The following is a 23,428-nucleotide window of genomic DNA, read 5'->3' as shown; positions in this document are numbered from 1 at the left end:
CTGAGGGTCTCAAACTTCTTCCATTTAAGAATGATGGAGGACACTGTGTTCTTGGGGACTTTCCATTCTGCATAAATATTTTGGTACACTTGTCCAGCTCTGTGTCTCGAAACAATCCTGTTTTGGAGTTCTACGGACAATTCCTTCGACCTATGGACAGGTGTGTGACTTTCCAAATCATGTCCAATCAATTGAATGTACCACACGTGGACTCCAATCAAGTTGTAGAAATATCTCAAGGATGATCAATGGAAACAGGATGCACCTGAGTTCTATTACGAGTCTCACAGCAAAGGGTAAATAAGGTATTTTTGTTGATTTTTTTGCTTTGTTATTATGGGGTATTGTGTGTAGGTTGCTGAGGAATTACTTTTTTAAATCCATGTTAGATTAAGGCTGTAATGTAACAAAATATGTAAAACTTCAAGTGGTCTGAATACTTTCCGAAGACACTGTATGTCCGTTTTATATTGATTTCACGCAACTGGCTCTTAATTTCCTTTTTTCACGTTTGTATTGCCTTTTTGCTCCAGCAGTGTTGTCCTATATTCCTACACATACAAAGCCTCTCTAAATGTAGACCAATGAAATGCTCCTGATTCAGGCAGGTAAAACAAACAAAGAGCGAGGATGGAGGAAGGCGAGAGGCTGGGAGAAAGGTTGTGAGTGGGAGAGGGGGTACATATAATTGTCCACATCTCAGTCTGTGTGAGTGAGAGGGGGTTAGGTGCTCCTTGGGTGGGTGGGTGTGAGGCTAGGGGCCAGGTCTGGGTGTAGGGGTGGGCAGGAGTCATACAGGCCCCACTGTCAGCCCCTTCAGAGGCATGCTGGTGGTGTTCTCGGTGGGCAGGACCAGGGGATCGCCATGGGCAGAGACGAGGTGGGGGGCTTTGGCCAGACTGGCGTAAGGTAGATGGCAGTCCATGTGCAGGAACGGGGGGTAGTGCTGCCGGTAGCAGATGTAGGCAAAGAGCAGGCCGATCACCCCTCCAACAAAGGCATCTGGGGAATAACAATAATACATTAATAATGTACATATGCGACTTAGCGTAGTCGAGGGTTTTTCCAAAAGCATGTTACAGTATAGTGAGTGCATAAATTTCTTGTATGTCTATGTGAGTGATATCCACAACAGTTAGTGCCACACTCCTACCAAATGAGTCACACAGGACATAAGACAAGTATTGCTAGATTGCACTTCAGATCTCAGAAATCTACAGTAGGAAATAAATGTGGGTACTTAGTTATTTATACAGTGGATGAATCATTGATGATTTACTTAATTAATTATGTTTATATTGGAAATGTCAGCTAATTTAGTTTTATCAGTTGCTCTTTTGAACTTTGGGCTAAGATCGGGTGAGCTTTGGGCTGATGTCACTACTGGGCCTGAGTCTCAACATGTCCCTGGCTTGGACAGACCGTCTGTCACTTTGTCACCATAGCTGAGAACAAAAATGATTCCCTAGTCATGATCAATGTTTGAAAATAAGTGCTAAATTGTAATGTGATTTGTGATCCAATAAAAACAATTCTTCACAAACAAATACATTGTAATGTTGTAGAGAGAATGAACAACTAATGCATTAGTTAGACTGGCTGAACTAGACTCAAAAAGATTTTGGAAACAATTATTTATCTATCCAACTGTAGAAAATTAAGTTAACACCAACACCATAAATTGTGCTGGAAATAGATTGTCCACATTCCAATGTCCATTGTAGCATCCCACTTAAGAAGGCATGTCCAATTAATCATTTCAACTAGTTTATGCTAGTGCGGATTGGGACAGAGCCAGTAGTTTCTCCTGTTGATGGCAAAGTTTAACTACTGTATATAGTTGAGATGGATGACTATTCTAAAAGTAGGGATACTACAAACTAATGATGTGGAGGCTCTGTCACTGAGCTGGTGATTTGAAATGCATCATAATATGTACAGAGTCATTTAAATGTTGATGGTGTTGATGCTTCAGTAAGGGTCCCTTCTCCAATGCTGGAGCTGAACCCAGACATTTACAAAGGACCCAGGGGGCTACATCATCCCTTAATGGGGAAGAGTGCATGATGTTACCCACGCAGCGCTGTTCACAGAGCAGGATAATAGGAGATTGGGCCCCTCAAGTTTAATGATCCAAACCACTGCTGCTTCCTTCTTATTTCCTGCTTTAGAAAATGTACATAAAAGATGTGTAATATTCTTCCTGGCGGTGTACAGTGTATGAACCGATTTGAATAAGATTTAATGTTGAAATAACGCTGTCAGTTCTGCATTAATGTAGTGTTTTGGCAGATTGTATTATACTGTAGTATTTCTGGACTAATATGCTGCAGTATATACTGTAGTTTTTTGCAGACTGTAGTAAACTGTATTATTATTGCAGAAATTACTTTAGTATTTACTATCTTTGACATAAAATGGAGGCTTTCTCCTTGAGAAAACCTACTGGAAAAATACTAAAAGGCCACTTTAGGAAGGACTTAACAAATAGTTAATCACTTGCACTCTTTTCTATAACCTGTAGGGAAGGCAATATATAATCAATACTTGTCATGTAGGTTTCTAAATTATAGGTGGCACAAATGGGGCTATGAGGGAGGGGAATGGGCAGGGTATATGCAAATTAAATACTTTCGTATTTACTATAATACATTTTTTTTGTGTTTTTGCAGACTGTAGTGTTTTTGCGGACATTAATGTAATATTTTCTATAGTATTCTACAGCATACTACAACATTTTATAGTAAGTACTACACATGATCGATAAATACTACAGTGTATAGTATAGAATTCAACGGTATACTACAGTTTACTACATAATTCTATAGTATATACTGTAGTATTCTATAGTAAACTCTAGTTTCTTTTTATATGCGATCCCTCTAAAAGTAATTAGTGGTGTCTGACAGCAATGTCGCCTAACGCCTAATTTCTGCTCTCACTTTATCACTGGACATCAAATCTCTCTCTCTTTCTCCCCTCTCTGGTTATTTTTCTCACTCTCTATCAGGACATAATTACTCAATGCTGTGTGCTTTCTTTCTGTCTCTCTCTCCATCCCTCTCTTTCTGGACATTACTGTCCATGTTGGTGGGGATTGAGGAACAGACGGCAGTTAAGACACCATAGAAAATGTGTTACCTCACTGTCATAGCCAATGTTTTGAGATTCACACACTTATCACCTTCTTCCTTATAGAAACCTCTAATTACCCCTGTGTGTGTGTCTGGCAGGGTTTGTGTGTGCATGTGTTTGTGTGATTGTTTGTGTGAGTGTGTGAAAGAGAGAGAGACATGTTTCCCTTTTAGACCTGGAGACTCGGTGCCCTGCGGTCTACATCTTATCCACATGAGTTACACTGCTACACCCTGGTTCTGTTCCTATCTCCTGGTTGATTACTTGATGACTGTGGTTCATATATTGACATCAGTGTTGCCTCTGTGGTGATGATACACTTGCTGTTACATAAAGTGGCTTAGTAGAGTAATCTTAACAAGACAGCACCATATTTGATAAACCACCCACATAAAAAAATACGATAGTATACTATAGTATAAATACTATCGTATTCATTGTAGAGTTTTTGCAGACTTTCTTGTAGTATTCACTGTAGTATACTGTAGTTTACTGTACTATTTATTGTAACTATAGCATAAATACTGTAGTGAACGGAAACTAATATATACTGTCGTGTTTTTGTGGACTGTACTATACTGTAGTTTTTACTGTAGTGTTTTTGCAGACTGTAGTAAACTGTATTTACTGTAGTGTTTTTTAAACATCAATGTAGTATTTACTATAGTGCTTTTGACTTATTATCTTTGACATAAAATTTGAGGATTTCTCCTTCAAGAAACCAACTAGAGCCATACTAAAATAGCAAACTTACCCTAACCTGTAAGTCAGACTGGGGTCTGAACAGATAATTCAGCCCTTTTGCTCTTTTCTATAACATATACAATGTAATACTGCATATGGTCTATACTTGGTATGTAGGTTTCTCAGTTATGGGTGGCACAAATTAAGATATAATATATAGTTACTATAGTTTAAAAAGTGTTTTTACAGATTGTTGTGTTTTTGAGGACATTACTATAGCATTTACTACAGTGCTTTTTGCAGATAATACTGTAGTATTTACTATAGTGTTCTACAGTATACTACAACATTCTATAATAAGTTCTACACATGATCGATGGATACAACCATGTGAAGTATAGTATTCCATAGTATATCACAGTTTACTATAGTAAACGATATAATTTATTCATGTGGGCATAATGATTTATAGATAGGGTTTTGGTTCCTAACTAAACCTACACAGGCTGACAGATGCAACGCAAACAGTTAGTCTGTATGTATCCTGACAGACCTGGGGCCTTGAGTGCTGGCATAGGTCTAAATTATGTAAAAGTACATTACCAGCCAACAGTTTGGATACCTACTCATTCCAGGGTTTTTATTTATTTTTACTATTTTCTACATTTTAGAATAATATTGAAGACATCAAAACTATGAAATAACACATATGGAATCATGTAGTAATCAAAAAAGTGTTAAACAAATCTAAATATATTTTAGATTATAGATTCATAAATGTAGTGACCCTTTGCCTTGATGACCGCTTTGCACACACTTGGCATTCTCTCAACCAGCTCATGAGGTAGTCACCTGGAATGCATTTCAATTAACAGGTGTGCCTTGTTAATGCGTTTGAGCCAATCAGTTGTGTTTTGACAAGGTAGGGGTGGTAAACAGAAGATAGGCATATTTGGTAAAATACCAAGTCCATATTATGGAAAGAAAATCTCAAATAAGTAAAGAGAAATTACGGTCCATCATAACTTTTAGACATGAAGGTCAGTCAATACGGAAAATGTCAAGAACTTTCAGAGTTTCTTTTGGTGCAGTCAAAAAAAACATCAAGCGCTATGATGAAACTGGCTCTCATGAGGACCGCCACAGGAATGGAAGACCCAGAGTTACCTTTACTGCAGAGGATAAGTTTATTAGTTACCAACCTCAGAAATTGTAGCCCAAATAAATTATTCACAGGGTTCAAGTAACAGACACATCAACTGTTCAACATCAACTGTATATATCAATGATGTCGGTCTTGCTGCGGGTGATTCCTTGATCCACCTCTATGCAGACGACACCATTCTGTATACATTTGGCCCTTCTTTGGACACTGTGTTAACAATCCTCCAAATGAGCTTCAATGCCATACAACACACCTTCCGTGGCCTCCAATTGCTCTTAAACGCTAGTTAAACTAAATGCATGCTCTTCAACAGATCGCTGCCCGCACTCGCCCACCCGACTAACATCACTACTCTGGACGGTTCTGAATAAGAATATGTGGACTACAAATACCTAGGTATCTGGCTAGGCTGTAAACCCTCCTTCCAGACATGTATTAAGCATCTCCAATCCAAAATTAAATCTAGAATCGGCTTTCTATGAAGCAAGGGCCAGCCAACGAGAGCATACAGGTCGCAGTGGTGGGTAGTATATGGGGCTTTGGTGACAAAACGGATGGCACTGTGATAGACTGCATCCAGTTTGTTGAGTAGAGTGTTGGAGGCTATTTTGTAAATGACATCGCCAAAGTCGAGGATCGGTAGGATGGTTAGTTTTACGAGGGTATGTTTGGCAGCATGAGTGAAGGATGCTTTGTTGCGAAATAGGAAGCCAATTCTAGATTTAATTTTGGGTTGGAGATGTTTAAGGTGAGTCTGGAAGGAGAGTTTACAGTCTAACCAGACACCTAGGTATTTGAGGTTGCCCACATGTTCTAAGTTAGAACCGTCCAGAGTAGTGATGCTGGACGGGCGGGCAGGTGCGGGCAGCGAACGGTTGAAGAGCATGCATTTAGTTTCACTTGCATTTAAGAGCAGTTGGAGGCCACGGAAGGAATGTTGTATGGCATTGAAGCTCATCTGGAGGTTAGTTACCACAGTGTCCAAAGAAAGGGCCAGAGGTATACAGAATGGTGTCGTCTGCTTAGAGGTGGATCAAAGAATCACCAGCAGCGAGATCGACATCATTGATGTATACAGAGAAGAGAGTCGGCCCGAGAATTGAAACCTGTGGCACCCCCATAGAGACTGCCAGAGGTCCGGACAACAGGCCCTCCGATTTGACACATGGAACTCTATCAGATGACCTAGCCTCCATCATCATCTGACGTCAACCCACTTTGAAGAATCTAAAATCTGAAACACTTTTTTGGTTATTACATAATTCCATCTCTGTTATTTCAATGTAGAAAATAGTAAAAAAGAAAGAAAGAATGTTGAATGAGTAGGTGTGTTCAAATGTTGGACTGATACTGTATATACCAGGAAAAACTCAGGGCCTTAGAAACCGAGTTTATGTGTATTCTAGTAATTTTATGTAAGCCTACAATTTTAAGTACATTCATGTTGATTTTAGCTTTTTATATCTTCTGTGTACATTGTGATGATAAGGATGCAATTCCCTGGTTTTCCAGAAATCCTATTGGAAGATTCCTGAATTAGTTGAAAACCAGGGAAATGGGGATAGTTAAAGTCACATGGTCAGAAAAAAACTCCTGGACCTAAATGGCATATCTGCTGGTTAATTTGGATGTGGTGTGACTGTGACAGACCTTGCCAGTGGTGTTTGTAGTCGCAGGTGCGGGACAGGGCAATCATCACAGCACTGTAGAGGGGCAGCAACATGGCACACAGACGCCAGCTGCGCCCGCGGCCCTGGTCCGTGAAGCAATGCAGCTTCCCAGCCAGGTAGAAGGAGGTGAAGCCCAAGCCAGAGAATGCAACTGAGGGATTGGGGGAGAGAGGGAGAGGTAGATGGGGAGTGCATGCAAAAAAGAGAGAGAACAAACAGCAAAAACATATTCATGATCAAGTACAAATCTTAGAATTAAGTATTAAAGACTACCAGAACCCACTTGATTCTCCAATTACATTGAATGAACTACCGGACAAAATACAAACCTCCAACCCCAAAAAGGCATGTAGTGTTGATGGTATCCTAAATGAAATGATGAAATATACAGACAACAAATTCCAATTGGCAAAACTTGAACTCTTTAACACCATCCTTAGCTCTGGCATCTTCCCCAATATTTGGAATCAAAGACTGACAGACCACATATCCACCCTGCACACCCTAACTGACAAACATACACACCAAAACAAATGCAGTCTTCTCATGCTTTGTTGATTTCAAAAAAGCTTTTGACTCAATTTGGCATGAGGGTCTGCTGCACAAATTGATGGAAAGTTGTGTTGTGGGAAAAACACTATAAAATCCATTTAAACAAACAACAAGTGGTTAAAATTGACAAAAAACACCTTTCTATCCACAGGGCCGTGGGGTGAGACAGGGATGTAGCATAAGCCCCGCCCTCTTCAACATCTATATCAACGAATTGGCGAGAGCAAAAGAACAGTCTACACCACCTGGTCTCACCCTAGTAGAAAGTCAAATGTCTACTATTTGCTGATGATCTGGTGCTACTTTCCTCAACCAAGGAGGGCCTACAGCAGCACCTAGATCTGTTGCACAGATTCTGTCAGACCTGGGCGCTGACAGTAAATCTGAGCAAGACAAAAATACTGGTGTTCCAAAAAAGTTGCCAGGACCACAAATACAAATGTAATCTAGATACCATTGCCCTAGAGCACACAAAAAGCGATACATACCTCAGCCTAAACATAAGGTAACTTCCAAAAAGCTGTGAACGATGTGAGAGACAAGGCACTTCTATGCCATCAAAAGGAACATAAAATACACCAATTAGGATCTGGCGAAAAATAATTTAATCAGTTATAACCTAGCAAAAAAGAAACAACCCTTTTTCAGGACCCTGTCTTTCAAAGGTAATTCAGAAAAATCCAAATAACTTCACAGATGTTCATTGCAAAGGGTTTCCAATGCTGTTTCCAATGTTCAATGAACCATAAAAATTAATGAACATGCACCTGTGGAACGGTCATTAAGACACTAACAGCTTACAGACGGTAGGCAATTAAGGTCACAGTTATGAAAACTTAGGACACTAAAGAGGCCTTTCGACTGACTCTGAAAAACACCAAACGTAAGATGCCCAGGGTCCCTGCTAATCTGCGTGAACGTGCCTTAGGCATGCTGCAAGGAGTCATGAGGACAGCAGATGTGGTCAGGGCAATAAATTGCAATGTCCATACTGTGAGACGCCTAACACCGCGCTACAGAGAGACAGGATGGACAGCTGATCGTCCTCACAGTGGCAGACCACGTGTAACAACACCTACACAGGATCGGTACATCCAAAAATTACACCTGCGGGACAGGTACAGGATGGCAACAACAACTGCCTGAGTTACACCAGGAACGCACAATCCCTCCATCACTGCTCAGACTGTCCGCAATAGGCTAAGAGAGGCTGGAATTACGGTTTGTAGGCCTGTTGTAAGGCAGGTCCTCACCAGGCATCACCGGCAACAACATCGCCTATGGGCACAAACCCACCGTCGCTGGAACAGACAGGACTGGCAAAAGGTTCTCTTCACTGACGAGTTGCACCAGGGGTGATGGTCGGATTCGCATTTATCGTCGAAGGAATGAGCGTTACACCGAGGCCTGTACTCTGGAGCGGGATCAATTTAGAGGTGTAGGGTCCGTCATGGTCTGGGGTGGTGTGTCACAGCATCATCGGACCGAGCTTGTTGTCATTGCAGGTGTCACGACTTCCGCCAAAGTCGGTCCCTCTCCTTGTTCAGGCGGCGTTTGGCAGTCGACGTCACCAGTCTTCTAGCCATCGCCAATCCACCTTTAATTTTCCATTTGTTTTGTCTTGTTTTCCCACACACCTGGTATTCAATCTCATTGAGATTGGCACGTTTCCGTCTGGTTTGCGCCGGGTTTATTTCATTACCCTGCTTTGTGGCAGCCTGTACTTTGTACCTGTGTTTGTGTACTTTGTGCTGCCTCACTTGTTCTTTGGGCATTTGTTTTGTGACGCTATTGCGTTCTGTGCAAATGATTGCCTTAGTAAAGTGCTTTGTCTACTCATATTTGCTCTTCTACGCCGGACTTCAATGCACCAGCTACACTCACCTCTTGACAGCAGGGAATCTCAACGCTGTGCTTACAGGGAAGACATCATGTGGTACCCTTCCTGCAGGCTCATCCTGACATGACCCTCCAGCATGACAATGCCACCAGCCATACTGCTCATTCTGTTCTGCCATGGCCAGCGACGAGCCCGGATCTCAATCCCATTGAGCATGCCTGGGACCTGTTGGATCGGAGGGTGAGGGCTAGGGCCATCCCCCCCCAGAAATATCCGGGAACTTGCAGGTGCCTTGGTGGAACTGTGGGGTAACATCTCACAGTAAGAACTGGCAAATATGGTGCAGTCCATGAGGAGGAGATGCAAAACAACGCCGTCAGAGGAGAGGGTGCTGGAGCGGGCTTCTAGTGAAGCTTCGGATGCGCGCACACCACCCGTCGCTTCTGAGTATATTACTCGCTAATGTCCAGTTGTTAACAAAGCCGACAAAATTAGGGCAAGAGTTGCTTTCCAAAGAGATATCCAGGATTGCAACATACTCTCTTTCCCAGAGACATGGTTTGCTGGGGACATGTTGTTGGAGTCTGTACAGTCAATGGGATTTTCAGAGCATCGCACCAACAGGAACAAACATCTCTCTGGTAAGAAGAAGGGTGGGGTGTATTTTTCATGATTAACGAATTGTGGTGTAATTGTAACAATATACAAGAACTCAAGTCCTTTTGTTCACCTGACCTGGAATTCCTCACAATCAAATGCCGACTGTAATATCTCCCAAGAGAACTCTCCTCGGTTATCATCACAGCCATGTATATCCCCCCGCAAGCGGATACCAAGACGGCCATCAAGGAACTTCACTAGACTTTATGCAAACTGGAAATCATTGTCGTGTCTTTACTATCATTAAATTGAAGACTTAGTTTTATCAAAGACTCTCTGTAATTAGTATTACGCGATTAGACTGATTAATCATGTAACCTTAATTAACTAGGAAATCAGGGCACCAAGGAAAATATTCAGATTATAAAGTTATCATTTCCTAAAATAACTTTTCAGATATGTTATATCTGATCAAATAGTCTTCTGATTAATTAATGATTTACTTTACCTCACTTTAGTCTCATTCCAAACGTCGTAAATTGTTGGTTATCTGCACGAACTCAGTCTTCACTATGAGTCATGAATTGTCAATTGTCTTAAATCATCAAATCATCAATTGTCTTAAATCATTTCTTTTTTAATAACTAAGTAATTCATAGAAATGCATAAACAAACAAAGGTAAATATGGTTACAAGAAATGATAGGGGAATGTGCCCTAGTGGGCTAAACCGGCATCGCGGCTTAGTGGGCAAAAGGGGAGTCAGCTGAGAAGTCACTACAGAGTGATAATTATAACAATTGAAATTCGGGAACAATTGCAATCAATATAATAATATTTACGCTCAGTGTGTTGTCTTGATCGCTGGTGAAAAGTTTGTTTCTGTTGGAGAGTTTCGTCCTCTCTCTCTCTCTCTCTCTCTCTCTTGGTTAGAGGGGACAGTTCAGAGCGACATTCATTAACTTGTTATAGAATGGACGTTTCGGCGGTTGTCGTTCTTCGCATTCAATGATACCGAATTCCTATCTGCCGACTAGTAATTAATATCAAAGACTTGTTGTTATTCTGTTGGTATCGATAGTCTAAGAGTTTAACCACGTGGTATTATTAAAGGATTCAGCAATGGTCTACAACCTTTGTACTCCCGTGATTGAGAGAAACATGGTCTGGTGATCATTTCTCAAAGTTGGGTTTTATTCGGAATTGCAGAAAAGGGGCTGTCCCAGGATGTGGATCGTTCTGACCATAGTTCTGTTATTTTATTCTTTGTTTAAGTATGGTAAGGGCGTGAGTTGGGGTGTGCAGTCTCTGTTTGTTTTTTCTATGTTGGTTTTTGTGTTCGGCCTAGTATGGCTCTCAATCAGAGGCAGGTGTCGTTAGTTGTCTCTGATTGAGAATCATACTTAGGTAGCCTTGGTTTCACTTTTGGTTTGTGGGTGCTTGTGTCCGTGTTAGTGTTTGGGCCACACAGTACTGTTTCGTTTTTTGTAAATTCACGTTGTCATTTATTGTATACAAAAATTAGATGTAAACCTCATATCTGAGGCTATTATATAAACAGCGTTATGGTAACGTGTCCACACCGTCTCCCATGAGCTTCCCCAAGTTGTAACAAATGGACCAGTTTGTAGCTGGATTCTTCACCGATCTTTTATACTTTCTCCGGAACATGAAATTTGTTCGGACCTCAATTTCTGTGAGATGGAAGAAATTCCTTTGTTCTCTATCAAAATTCAAGCGGTCTGTGTGGCCATGAGGCAGGTCTTCTCAGGAATTTACGACCTCTCTCTGACTACAGCAGCCTAGTTGAAGGAACCAGGGGGTGGCAGGGAGAGGGGAATGTGCTTGCTGTACCCAAAGAGGGCAACGTCATGACACCATATATCCTGAGGCTGCATTTATTGTTGCTGGGGATTTTAACAAAACTAATCTGAGAACAAGGCTACTTAAATTCTACCAGCATATCGATTGCAGAACACGAGCAAGTAACACACTCGACCATTGCTCCTCTAACTTCCGGGATGCATACAAGGCCCTCCCTCGCCCTCCTTTTGGCAAATCTGACCATGACTCCATCTTGTTGCTCCCCTCCTATATGCAGAAACTAAAACAGGAAGCGCCCGTGCTTAGGTCTATCCAACGCTGATCGGACCAATCGGATTCCACGCTTCAAGATTGCTTCGATCATGTGGACTGGGATATGTTCCTGGGTAGCCTCAGACAATAACATTGTATACGCTGACTCGGTGAGCGAGTTTATAAGGACGTGTAAAGGAGATGCTGTACCCACTGTGACTATCAAAACCTTCCCTAACCAGAAACCGTCGATTGATTACAGCATTCGTGCAAAACTGAATGCACCTACCACCACATTTAATCATGGCAAGGTGATTGGAAACGTGACCAAATACAAACAGTGTAGTTATTCCCTCTGTAAGGCAATCAAACAAAAAAAACGTCAGCATACAGACAATGTGGAGTCGCAAATCAACGGCTCAAGCACGAGAGGTATGTGGCAGGATCTACTCAAACAGATTACAAAAAAAAATTGGCCACATCGCGAACATCGATGGCTTGCTCCCAGACAAATTAAACAACCTCTTTGCACGCTTTGAGGACAATAAAGTGCCACCGACATGGCCCGCTACCGAAGACTGTGGGCTCTCCTTCGCCATGGCCGACGTGAGTAAGACATCTCACCCATCTCTTTAAGGGTTGATCCGAGCATTCTGTACTAACAACAGCAGTCAAGCACCCAAGCTAACTTGCTAGCTACTTCCAGACACAAATGAGAGTACAGCTCATTGAACATAGCAGAGCTGGTTAGCAGAGCTGGTTAGGGTACTATGTTATCCAGAGTGTTGGTGACTGCAACTGTGGTGTCAGATTGTTTGTAAATTCTGGGTGTTTCGCTCTCGTAGCATTCAGAGACAACACTGGACGCTCTGGCTGATGAGTAGGGTTGATCCGAACTTTCTGACTTCACAACAGCAGTCAAGCACCCAAGCTAACTGGCTAACATTGACTAGCTTGCTAGATACTTCCAGAAATATAATGAGAGAACACACCACTCTGACCATTTTACAGCTGGGTAGGCTGGTTTCATGTTATCCAGAGCTTTGGTGATTGCTACTGTGCTACTGGAAGCAATTTAACTATTTTGGGATAGGGGGCAGCATTTTCACTTTTGGATGAATAGCGTGCCCAGAGTGAACTGCCTCCTACTCTGTCCCAGATGCTAATATATGCATATTATTATTAGTATTGGATAGAAAACACTCCGAAGTTTCTAAAACTGTTTGAATGATGTCTGTGAGTATAACAGAACTCATATGGCAGGCAAAAACCTGAGAAAATCCAACCAGGAAGTGGGAAATCTGAGGTTTGTAGTTTTTCAAAGCTTGGTCTACCGAACACAGTGTCTATGGAGTCAAGTTGCACTTCCTACGACTTCCACTAGATGTCAACCATGTTTAGAAACTTGAATGAGGATTCTACTATAAAGTAGGGGCTCATGAGACCTGTTAGAGTCAGTGGTCTGGCAGAGTGTCTCAGGCTCGTGACGTGCGCTCCCGACAGATTTACCTCTCGTTCCAGTGCTTTTCTTCAGACAAAGAAATTCTCCAGTTGGAAGCTTATTGATGTTTTATGTAAAAACATACATCGTCTAACTTGTTTCTACGACCTGTAACGTAACTTTTCGAGTTTTTGTTTGGACGAAGTGTTCAAGCCTCATGAAGATGGATTACTAGGCTGAACACTGTAACAACAAGTGGCTATTTGGACATAAAGGATGGACTTTATGGAACAAATCAGTCATTTATTGTTGAACTGGGATTCATGGGAGTGCCTTCTGATGAAGATCATCAAAGGTAAATTAATATTTATGGTGTTATTTCTAACTTCTGTTGACTCCAAAATGGCGGATATTTCTATGGCTGTATTTGGCTCTGAACGCCGTTCTCAGATTATGCTTTTTCCGTAAAGTTTTTTTGAAATCTGACACAGCGGTTTCATTAAGGAGAAGTCTATCTTTAATTCTGTGAATAACACTTGTATCTTTTATCGATGTTTATTATGAGTATTTCTGCAAAATCACCGGATGTTTTGGAATCAAAATATTACTGCACGTAACGTGCCAAGGTAAACAGAGATTTTTGGATATAAATATGCACATTATCGAACAAAACATATATGTATTGTGTAACATGATGTTCTATGAGTGTCATCTGATGAAGATCATCAAAGGTTAGTGATTAATTTGATCTATATTTCTGCTTTTTGTGACTCCTCTCTTTGGCTGGAAAAAAGGCTGTGTGTTTTTTTGACTTGGTGGTGATTTAACATAATCATATGTTGTGCTTTCGCTGTAAAGCTTTTTTGAAATCGGACATGATGAGTAGATTAACAAGAAGTTTATCTTTAATTTGCTGTATTGGACTTGTTAATGTGTGAAAGTTACATATTTCAAAAAAATATTTTTTTGTTTTGTGCACTGCCTTTTCAGCGGAATGTTGTCGAGGGGTTCCGCTAGCCTGCCCTAAGTACTAGACCTCAGCTTAATCTGGTAATGAATGGTATGGCTGTTGAACAAGTTGAGGAGACTAAATTACTTGGCGTTACCTTAGATTGTTAACTGTCATGGTCAAAAACAGAGTCAATGGTTGCAAAGATGGGGAGAGGTCTAGCCGTAATAAAGAGATGCTGTGTTTTTTTGACACCACACTCCAAAAAGCAAGTTTTGCAGTCTCTAGTTTTGTCTAATATTGATTATTGTCCAGTCGTGTAGTCCAGTGCTGCAAGGAAAGACTTAGTTAAACTGCAGCTAGCCCAGAACAGAGTGTCACGTTTTGCTCTTTGAAATCAGAGGACTAATATTAATACTATGTGGGCCAGTCTCTCTTGGCTAAGAGTTGAGGAGAGTGACTGCATCACTTCTTTTTATAAGAAATATTATGATGAAAATCCCAAATTGTTTGCATAGTCAATTTACACACAGCTCTGACACACACACTTATCCCACCAGACATGCCACCAGGGGTCTGGTCATAGTCCCCAAATCCAGGACAAATTCAAGAAAACATACAGTATTATATCGAGCCCTTATTACATGTAACTTCCTTCCATCTCATATTGGTCAAAAAAACAGCAAACTTAGTTTAAAAAAACAGATATAGCAACATCTCGCGGAAGAACGTCTCTCCCCTATTTGACCTAGAAAGTTTGTGTATATGCATTGATATGTATGCTACGTGTGCCTTTTTAAAAATGTATGTAGTTCTTTCCTTGAGCTGTTCTTGTCTATTGATATTCTGTACTATATCGTTCTGTATTATATCATTCTGTATTACGTTTTATGTTTTGTGTGGACCCCAGGAAGAGTATCTGCTTTTGCAACAGCTAATGGGGATCCTAATAAAATACAAAATACCAAATCTTCAATGTTAGCTAGCTATAACTAGTCAAGCAAATGGCTCTGAGATACAAATAATAAGATCATACAGGTAACATTAGCTAGTGAGCCAGCCAGCTAACGTTAGCAAGCTAACAGTACATGTTAACTTGAAATGAAACCACTTTCTGTCAAAATTAGAAATGTGTAGTATCTGAAAATGTAGCTAGCTGGACTATCTTAGCCGTATTTATCATGGACGGACGCCTCTCCTGTCGGATGTTTGCCCTTAGTTTGAATAGGTAATCCGTGCTTTCTCCATCTCCTTAGCTATCGTACTCACAGAATGTGGAGAGCACACACTTAATGTTAGCTGGCAAGCCAGCCAGCTAACATTAGCTAGCTAACAGTACACTTTCACTTGACATTAGGCTTATGCAGTTTTGCTACGCGATACATAAAAAAAGCTGTGTTAGACAGGATTACGTAGACATACTGATTAGCTCAAATGGACAGCAGCATGCTTTATGGTAGACCAATCCAAACTCATCTCTTGGCATGTCCAGCCCACTCATTATCTCAGCCTAGCGGGAAGGTTCCTCTCTTTTTCTGTGGGTAAGCCAACTAGGCTTGTAATTTAACAATTGTATTTGTATTTACAGAACAAGGTTTGTTATTAAGGCACATGAAAATTCAAGTTCGAGAAAGCATTTAGATTGATTTTTTTAAAGTTTATGTTCAAGCGGCTCTTCTGTGAAGTAGTGACCTGCGACATACACCTAGTTTCCTGAAACGGGTCACATACTGCAGCGCAGCTTTCATGGTGCATTGAAAAATGAGCCAGAACGATAACATCGCGTCAAGTGGTCACATGAGTTTTGCTCGCGCAACAGAATTTGGATAGGTATGGCTTTTCCCTCTCCTACTGTGAAATACATTTGTGGTTGATGTATTATCGATTATATATTTTAAAAACAACCTATTCTTCTATAGCACATTATTTAAGTGGGAACCTCTGGTACCATTAATGTTGGTTAGTGCTAGTTTGACCACCAGAGGCCATCTTTAAAAAGCATTTGATAGCCTTCCATAATGGCTGTACTAGAGAATGCAGTCAAGCGGGAGACCGGGGTTAATTTCCCCGACAGGGAGGAAGGAGAGGGCTGTCCTTGTAAATAAGAATTTGTTCTTAACAGATTCCATGTGTGTTATTTCATAGTTGTTATGTCTTCACTATTCTTCTACAATGTAGACAATTTGTAAAAAATAAGGAAAAACCCTGGATTGAGAAGGTGTGTCCAAACTTTTGACTGGTACTTTCTTAATTAATTTGATTAATGTTATGATGTTTCTATTCCAAGAAAAATGAAAAACCCTCTGGGTTTCCATTAGGATGGAATGGAAAATATGGCGCTATACAACGTGGCAGTCGGAAATACTGTACTGGGCTATTTAGCTGAAGAACCCCGTGTCGTGCGGGCACGGGGCAGACCGGGGTTCAATTCCCCGACAGAGAGGAAGGAGTAGGCTGTCCTTGTAAATAATAATTGGTATTAACTTCTTGACGCTACCCATCCCTTAACTGTTATGGCTGCAGGGGCAGTATTGAGTAGCTTGGATGAAAAGGTGCCCATTGTAAACGGCCAGCTCCTCAGTCTCAGTTGCTAATATATGCATATTATTATTAGTATTGGATATAAAACACTCTAAAGTTTCCAAAACTGTCAAAATATTGTCTGTGAGTATAACAGCACTGATACTGCAGGCGGAACCCTGAGGAAAATCAAAACAGGAAGTGGCTTCTATTTTGAAAACTCCATTATTTTATAGTATGAAGAATACATTTGAACATGGCTAAATAAATTAGAAAGGATATTTTCTCCAAATGATTTGAGGGAGTGAGCATATTTGGCTATTCTGTGTTGAGCGGTTAACAGAAACAGGTAAACATAAACAGAAATGGCCGTTTTTCAGGACCCTGTCTATCAAAGATAAATTGTAAAAATCCAAATAACTTTACAGATCTTCATTGTAAAGGGTTTAAACACTGTTTCCCATGCTTGTTCAATGAACCACAAACAAGCACCTGTAGAACGATCATTAAAACACTAACAGCTTACAGACGGTAGGCAATTAAGGTCACAATTATGAAAACTTAGGACACTAAAGAGGCCTTTCTACCAAAAGAAAGATGCCCAGGGCCCTGCTAATCTGCATGAACATGCCTTAGGTATGCTGCAAGGAGGCATGATGACTGCAGATGTGGTCAGGGCAATAAATTGCAATGTCCTTACTGTGTGATGCCTAAGACAGCGCTACAGGGAGACAGGACAGACAGCTGATCGTCCTCACAGTGGCAGACCACGTGTAACACCTGCACAGGATCGACACATCCGCACATCACACCTGCAGGACAGCTACAGGATGGCAACAACTGCCCCAGTTACACCAGGAACGCACAATCCCTCCATCAGTGCTTAGACTGTCTGAAAAAGGATTGATAAAGGCTGGACTGAGGGCTTGTAGGCCTATTGTAAGGCAGGTCCTCATCAGACATCACCGGCAACAACATCGCCTAATGGCACAAACCCACCGTCGCTGGACCAGATAGGACTGGCAAAAAGTGCTCTTCACTGACAAGTGGCGTTTTTGTCTCACCGGGGGTGATGGTTGGATTCGCATTTATCGTCGAAGGAATGAGCGGTACACCGAGGCCTGTACTCTGGAGCGGGATCGATTTGGAGATTGAGGGTCCGTCATGGTCTGGGGCGGTGTGTCACAGTATCATCGGACTGAGCTTGTTGTCATTGCAGGCAATCTCAATGCTGTGCGTTACTAGGAAGACATCCTCATCCCTCATGTGATACCCTTCCTGCAGGCTCATCCTGACATGACCCCCCAGCATGACAATGCCCCCATCCATACTGCTCGTTCTTTTTGTGATTTCCTGCAAGACAGGAATGTCAGTGTTCTGCCATGGCCAGCGAAGAGCCCGGATCTCAATCCCATTGAGCACGTCTGGGACCTGTTGGATCGGAGGGTGAGGGCTAGGGCTATTCCCCCCCAGAAATGTCTGGGAACTTGCAGGTGCCTTGGTGGAAGAGTGGGGTAACATCTCACAGCAAGAACTGGCAAATCTGGTGCAGTCCACGAGGAGGAGATGCACTGCAGTACTTAATGCACCTGGAGGCCACACCAGATACTGACTGTTACTTTTGATTCCCCCTTTGTTCAGGGACACATTATTCAATTTCTGTTATTCACATGTCTGTGGAACTTATTCATTTTATGTCTCAGTTGATGAATCTTGTTATGTTCATAAAAATATTTACACATGGTAAGTTTGCTGAGGTTGACAGTGAGAGGACGTTTCTTTTTATGCTGTGTTTATATACTTAATTTTGTTGTGATACAAATGTTGGGCTATATGTTTTGATTTTTAATACATTCTAATGCTGCTTAATGAGACTCTAATTATGATTTGAAAAAAGTTGCATGAAAGACATGAGCTCTGCTTAGTTTTTTTGTGCAGGTTGTACACACTTCCTCAGTCTCGCATTCAAGCACTTGGTAATGCGTCAAATTTCTCAGATGCATCCCCTTTGTATGGCCATAACCCCCCCCCCCCCCATGCCTTTCTTGGCCAGTGGCTGTTATGACCTGAGGCTGAATATATAACTTCTCCCCGTTGCCTGCCTAAACACCTCTCACTCACATGGCTCTCAGTCTCATGATCGGGTTTTTCTCACAGGCTACAAGTGATGACAGACACAATGGGTACACAACTGCCGTGTTTTTATCCAATTCCAAGGTGCATATTGAACATATTGGAAGAACTGTATACATGTACTTTTCGTCAGCCAACAAGCTCAGTAGGCCTTATGAACAGAAACAGCACGAGCCATTGTCAATCTATTATCCTCATAGTACAAAAGTTGACCTATTCTATTCCGTATGAGAAATAAATATTCCAAACATAATCTGGGACAGTTGTGGGATGCGATAGATCCCAAATTAATACAACCACTCGCTGAAAAAAAATGTTATAAACAATTAGGCTGATGCAACAGATGTGAACATTTAGCTTAAAATGTTGATAAACTATAATGCTATTTCTTTACATTATAAGCGCAGCAACCCGGCAGTAGGCTATAAGCGAGAATGTTCCATAAGCAGGAAAACACCATTCTCAAAAGCGACCACAAATGTGATTATGCATGTAATGTGTTTATTATAAAGGTGAATTTTTATGGTGAAATTGATCTTCCCCAAACTTGGCTCTACACCCATTGTAAAACAGATTAATATGTTTCATTTTAAGATGTTATTTGTCCACTTTAGTCGTGATACAACGTTTATCAAAACATATAGGCCCATGGGCTAGGATTCATGAGGTGTGAAACTAGATTTGAAAAAGTCGCAAAGAAAAAGCATGCACAGTTTGCCTTAAACTGGGATTCATTCACAAGAGATAATATATAATTCACAAGTGATAGGCTCATATTCTCACCCATTACACTATTTTTGATAAAATCTTGTCTTTACATATACTAAACAATACATGTGTGAAATGTATTTTGATTTAGAATGGACCATTAACATGCACCTGTATCGAAACAGGGGAACCGCAAAGAAAATACATGTAAAAATACTTTAACCATGTTTAATTTTCATACCAGCCAGGTAGGCTATACTCCTGTTTTAAAGGGTAGCAATATGCTTCATATTAGGAAGGTTGAGAAATAAATATAGTAGGCAAAGCCTATAGAAAGCTGATGGGATCCTCCTCTTTTTAATAGAGGCCATCATTCTGATCGTGGACTTCAGGAAACAGCAGAATGATCACCCCCTATCCACATCAACGGGATAGTAGTGGAGAAGGTGGGAAGTTTTATGTAACTCGACGTACACATCACAGACAAACTGAAATGGTCCACCCACACAGACAGCTTGGTGAAGAAGGCGCAAAAGCTCCTCTTCAACCTCAGCAGGCTGAAGAAATTTGGCTTGTCACCAAAAACAATCACAAAACACTTTTACAGATGCACAATCGAGAGAATCCTGTCAGACTGTATCACCGCCTGGTACGGCAACTGCTCCGCCCACAACTGTAAGGCTCTCGAGAGGGTAGTGAGGTCTGCACAACAAATCCCCGGGGGCAAACTACCTGCCCTCCAGGACACCTACACCACCCGATGTCACATTAAGGCCAAAAAGATCATCAAGGACAACAACCACCCGAGCCACTGCCTGTTCACCCCGCTATCATCCAGAAGGTGAGGTCAGTACAGGTGCATCAAAGCTGGGACCGAGAGACTGAAAAACAGCTTCTATCTCAAGGCCATCAGACTGTTAAACAGCCATCACTAAAATTGAGTGGCTGCTGCCAACATGCTGACTCAAATCTCTAGCCACTTAATAATTAAAAATTGGATGTAATAAATGTATCACTTGTCACTTTAAACAATGCCACTTTATATAATGTTTAAATACCCTACATTACTCATCTCATATGTATATACTGTACTCTATACCATCTACTGCATGTTGCCTATGCCGTTCGACCATCGCTCATCCATATATTTATATGTACAGTACATATTCTTATTCATTCCTTTACACTTGTGTGTGTATAAGGTAGTTGTTGTGAATAAGGTAGTTGTTGGTAGTTGTGTTTTTTAGATTACTTGTTAGATATTACTGAATGGTCAGAACTAGAAGCACAAGCATTTCGCTACACTCGCATAAACATCTGCTAACCATGTGTATGTGACCAATAAAATTTGATTTGATTTGATTCTGTTTTCGCACGGAATTGCATAGCCTATAGAAATGTTGTGCAACATGAGCTCATGGGCTCTCATGAAGTGTTTGATTTGATTTTTGAGTGATTAGAAAGACAACAGAGCATGGAGTACCAGGCAGTTAGCAAGTTTGGTAGGCTATTAATGACAATCAGCAGCATCAGAGCTTGGAGAAGCCTAATTACCATGACTAAACAGTCACATGGAATTTCACTTCCATCACGACTTGTGACCGCCGGTGTGGCGGAAATACAGTCACCGTAACAGCCCTATGTCATAACAGGTGTAAATCTATGGGTCAGGACAGTGTTATCCCAGACCTGCTGTTTTGGACTCTATCTCTACCTCACATGCTGTCTCTATCTCTGAATGATCAGTTATGAAAGCCAACTGACATTTACTCCTGAGGTGTTGAGCTGTTGCACCCTCTACAACCACTGTGATTATTATTATCTGATTATTATTATCTTAGCTGGTCATCTATGAACATTTTGGCCATGTTCTGTTATAATCTCCACCCAGCACAGCCAGAAGAGGACTGGCCACCCCTCAGAGAGCCTGGTTCCACTCTAGTGTTCTTCCTAGGTTCTGGCCAAACTAGGGAGTTTTTCCTAGCCACCATGCTTCTACATCTGCATTGCTTGCTGTTTGGGGTTTTAGGCTGGGTTTGTGTACAGCACTTTGTGACATCGGCTGATGTAAAAAGGGCTTTATAAATACATTTGATTGATTGATTGATTGATTGTTATGATCATATTATGCATGTGTACGCATGTTATGTGTGTGGGAGTATGTTGGGTGTGTGTATGTGTATGTTGGGGTGTCAGTGTAAGTATGTTTGTGTGTGTGTGCAGAGTCCAGTGTGTGTATATAGAGTCAGTGCAAGAGTGTTAGTGCAGGTTGTCCGGGTAGCCCTTTGATTAGCTATTTAGCAGTTTTGCTTAGCAGTCTTATGGCTTGGGGGTAGAGGCTGTTGAGGTTCCTGTTGGTTCTAGACTTGGTGCACTTGTACCGCTTGCGTAGCAGGGAAAGCAGTCTGTGGCTTGGGTGGCTGGAGTCTTTGTGGGCCTTCCTCTGACACCGCCTGATATGGAGGTCCTGGATGGCAGGGAGCGTTCTCACCACCCTCTAAAAGCCTAGCCGGCCAGTGCCTTGCATTTGCCGTACCAGGCGGTGATGCAGCCAGTGTAGCTGTAGCAAAGTTTGAGATTGACTCCATTAGTCGGATTGCACAGAATCACTGATCTAAAAATCCTCAATTGTGTAGCTGTAGACCTTTTTGAGAGCCCATGCCAAATATTTTCAGCCACCTAAGGGGCTGCTCCACTACAACCCCATCAATGTGGAAGGGAGGCGTGTTCGCCCCTTCGATCAGCTCGTTTGTCTTGCTGACATTGAGGGAGAGGTTGTTGTCCTGGCACCACACTGCCAGGTCTCTGGCCTCCTGCCTATAGGCTTCCTCCTACCAACGTTCTTTCATCATGAAACCTGATGATGGTGTTGGAGTCGTGCACGACTACGCAGTCATTGGTGAACAGGGAGTACAGGAAGTGACTAAGCATAAACCCCTGAGGACCCCCCGTGTTGATGGTCAATGTGGCAGATGTGTTGTTGCCTAACCTCACCGAGTTTGGAGGGGACTATGGTGTTGAATGCTGAGCTGTAGTCAATGAATAGCATTCTTACATAGGTATTACGTTTGTCCAGGCGGCTGAGGGCAGTGTGGAGTGCAATGGAGATTGCATCATCTGTGGATCTGTTGGGGCGGTATGCAAATTGGAGTGGGCCTAAAGTTTCTGGGATGAGGGAGTTGATGTGAGCAATGACCAGCCTTTCAAGGTACTTCATGGCTACAGACGTGAGTGCTACGGGTGTAGTCGTTTAGGCAGGTTACCTTCGTGTTCATGGGCTCAGAGACTATGGTGGTCTGCTTAAAACATGTTGGTATTACAAACTCAGACAGGGAGAGGTTGAAAATGTCAGTGAAGACACTTGCCAGTTGGTCAGCGCATGCTTGCAATACAAGTCCTGGTTATCTGTCTGGCCCTCCGGCCTTGTGAATGTTGACCTGTTTAAAAGGTCTTACTTTCTCACATCGGCTGTGGAGAGCGAGATCACGCAGTCTTCCGGAACAGCTGGTGCGCTCATGCATGTTTCAGTGTTATTTGCTTCGAAGCGAGCATAGAAGTAGTTTAGCTCGTCTGGTAGGCTCGTGTCACTGGGCAGCTTTCAGTTGTGCTTCCCATTGTAGTCTGTAATGGTTTGTAACCCCTGCCACATCCAATGAGCGACAGAGCCGGTGTAGTACGATTAGATCTTAGTCCAAACGCTTTTCCTGTTTGATGGTTCGTCGGAGGGTATAGCGGGATTTCTTATAAGCTTCCGGGTTAGTCCCGCTCCTTGAAAGCAGCAGCTCTACCCTTTAGCTCAGTAATCTACACCTAATACACATAAGCAATACACATAAGCAACGCAGCCAAATGAGGACGACTCTTTGTAGGTTCAGTCCAGGCCAGGATCGGCAAATCTAATAAGAACTCAGTAGCCAAATCAAGTACTCAATTTGAATAACAACTCAGTATATCTT

At 41.8% G+C, this 23,428-nt stretch overlaps 1 protein-coding gene across 1 annotated transcript in view; it reads right to left on the bottom strand.

Annotated features, from left to right (window-relative positions):
- Positions 1 to 790: 790 nt before the first annotated feature.
- LOC139406872 (phospholipid phosphatase 4-like) overlaps positions 791 to 23,428 on the bottom strand; it is a 185,431-nt gene continuing 162,793 nt past the window's right edge. The window contains exons 9-10 of the mRNA XM_071150034.1: positions 6,635 to 6,805; positions 791 to 1,002 (exon numbers count right to left, since the gene is read on the bottom strand). Coding sequence (XP_071006135.1) covers positions 791 to 1,002; positions 6,635 to 6,805 — 383 coding nt within the window. The remainder of the gene's footprint in view (positions 1,003 to 6,634; positions 6,806 to 23,428) is intronic.

Source organism: Oncorhynchus clarkii, chromosome 1 (assembly GCF_045791955.1).
Source record: "Oncorhynchus clarkii lewisi isolate Uvic-CL-2024 chromosome 1, UVic_Ocla_1.0, whole genome shotgun sequence".
NCBI lineage: Eukaryota > Metazoa > Chordata > Actinopteri > Salmoniformes > Salmonidae > Oncorhynchus > Oncorhynchus clarkii.
This window is presented reverse-complemented; position numbering and strand designations above follow the sequence as displayed.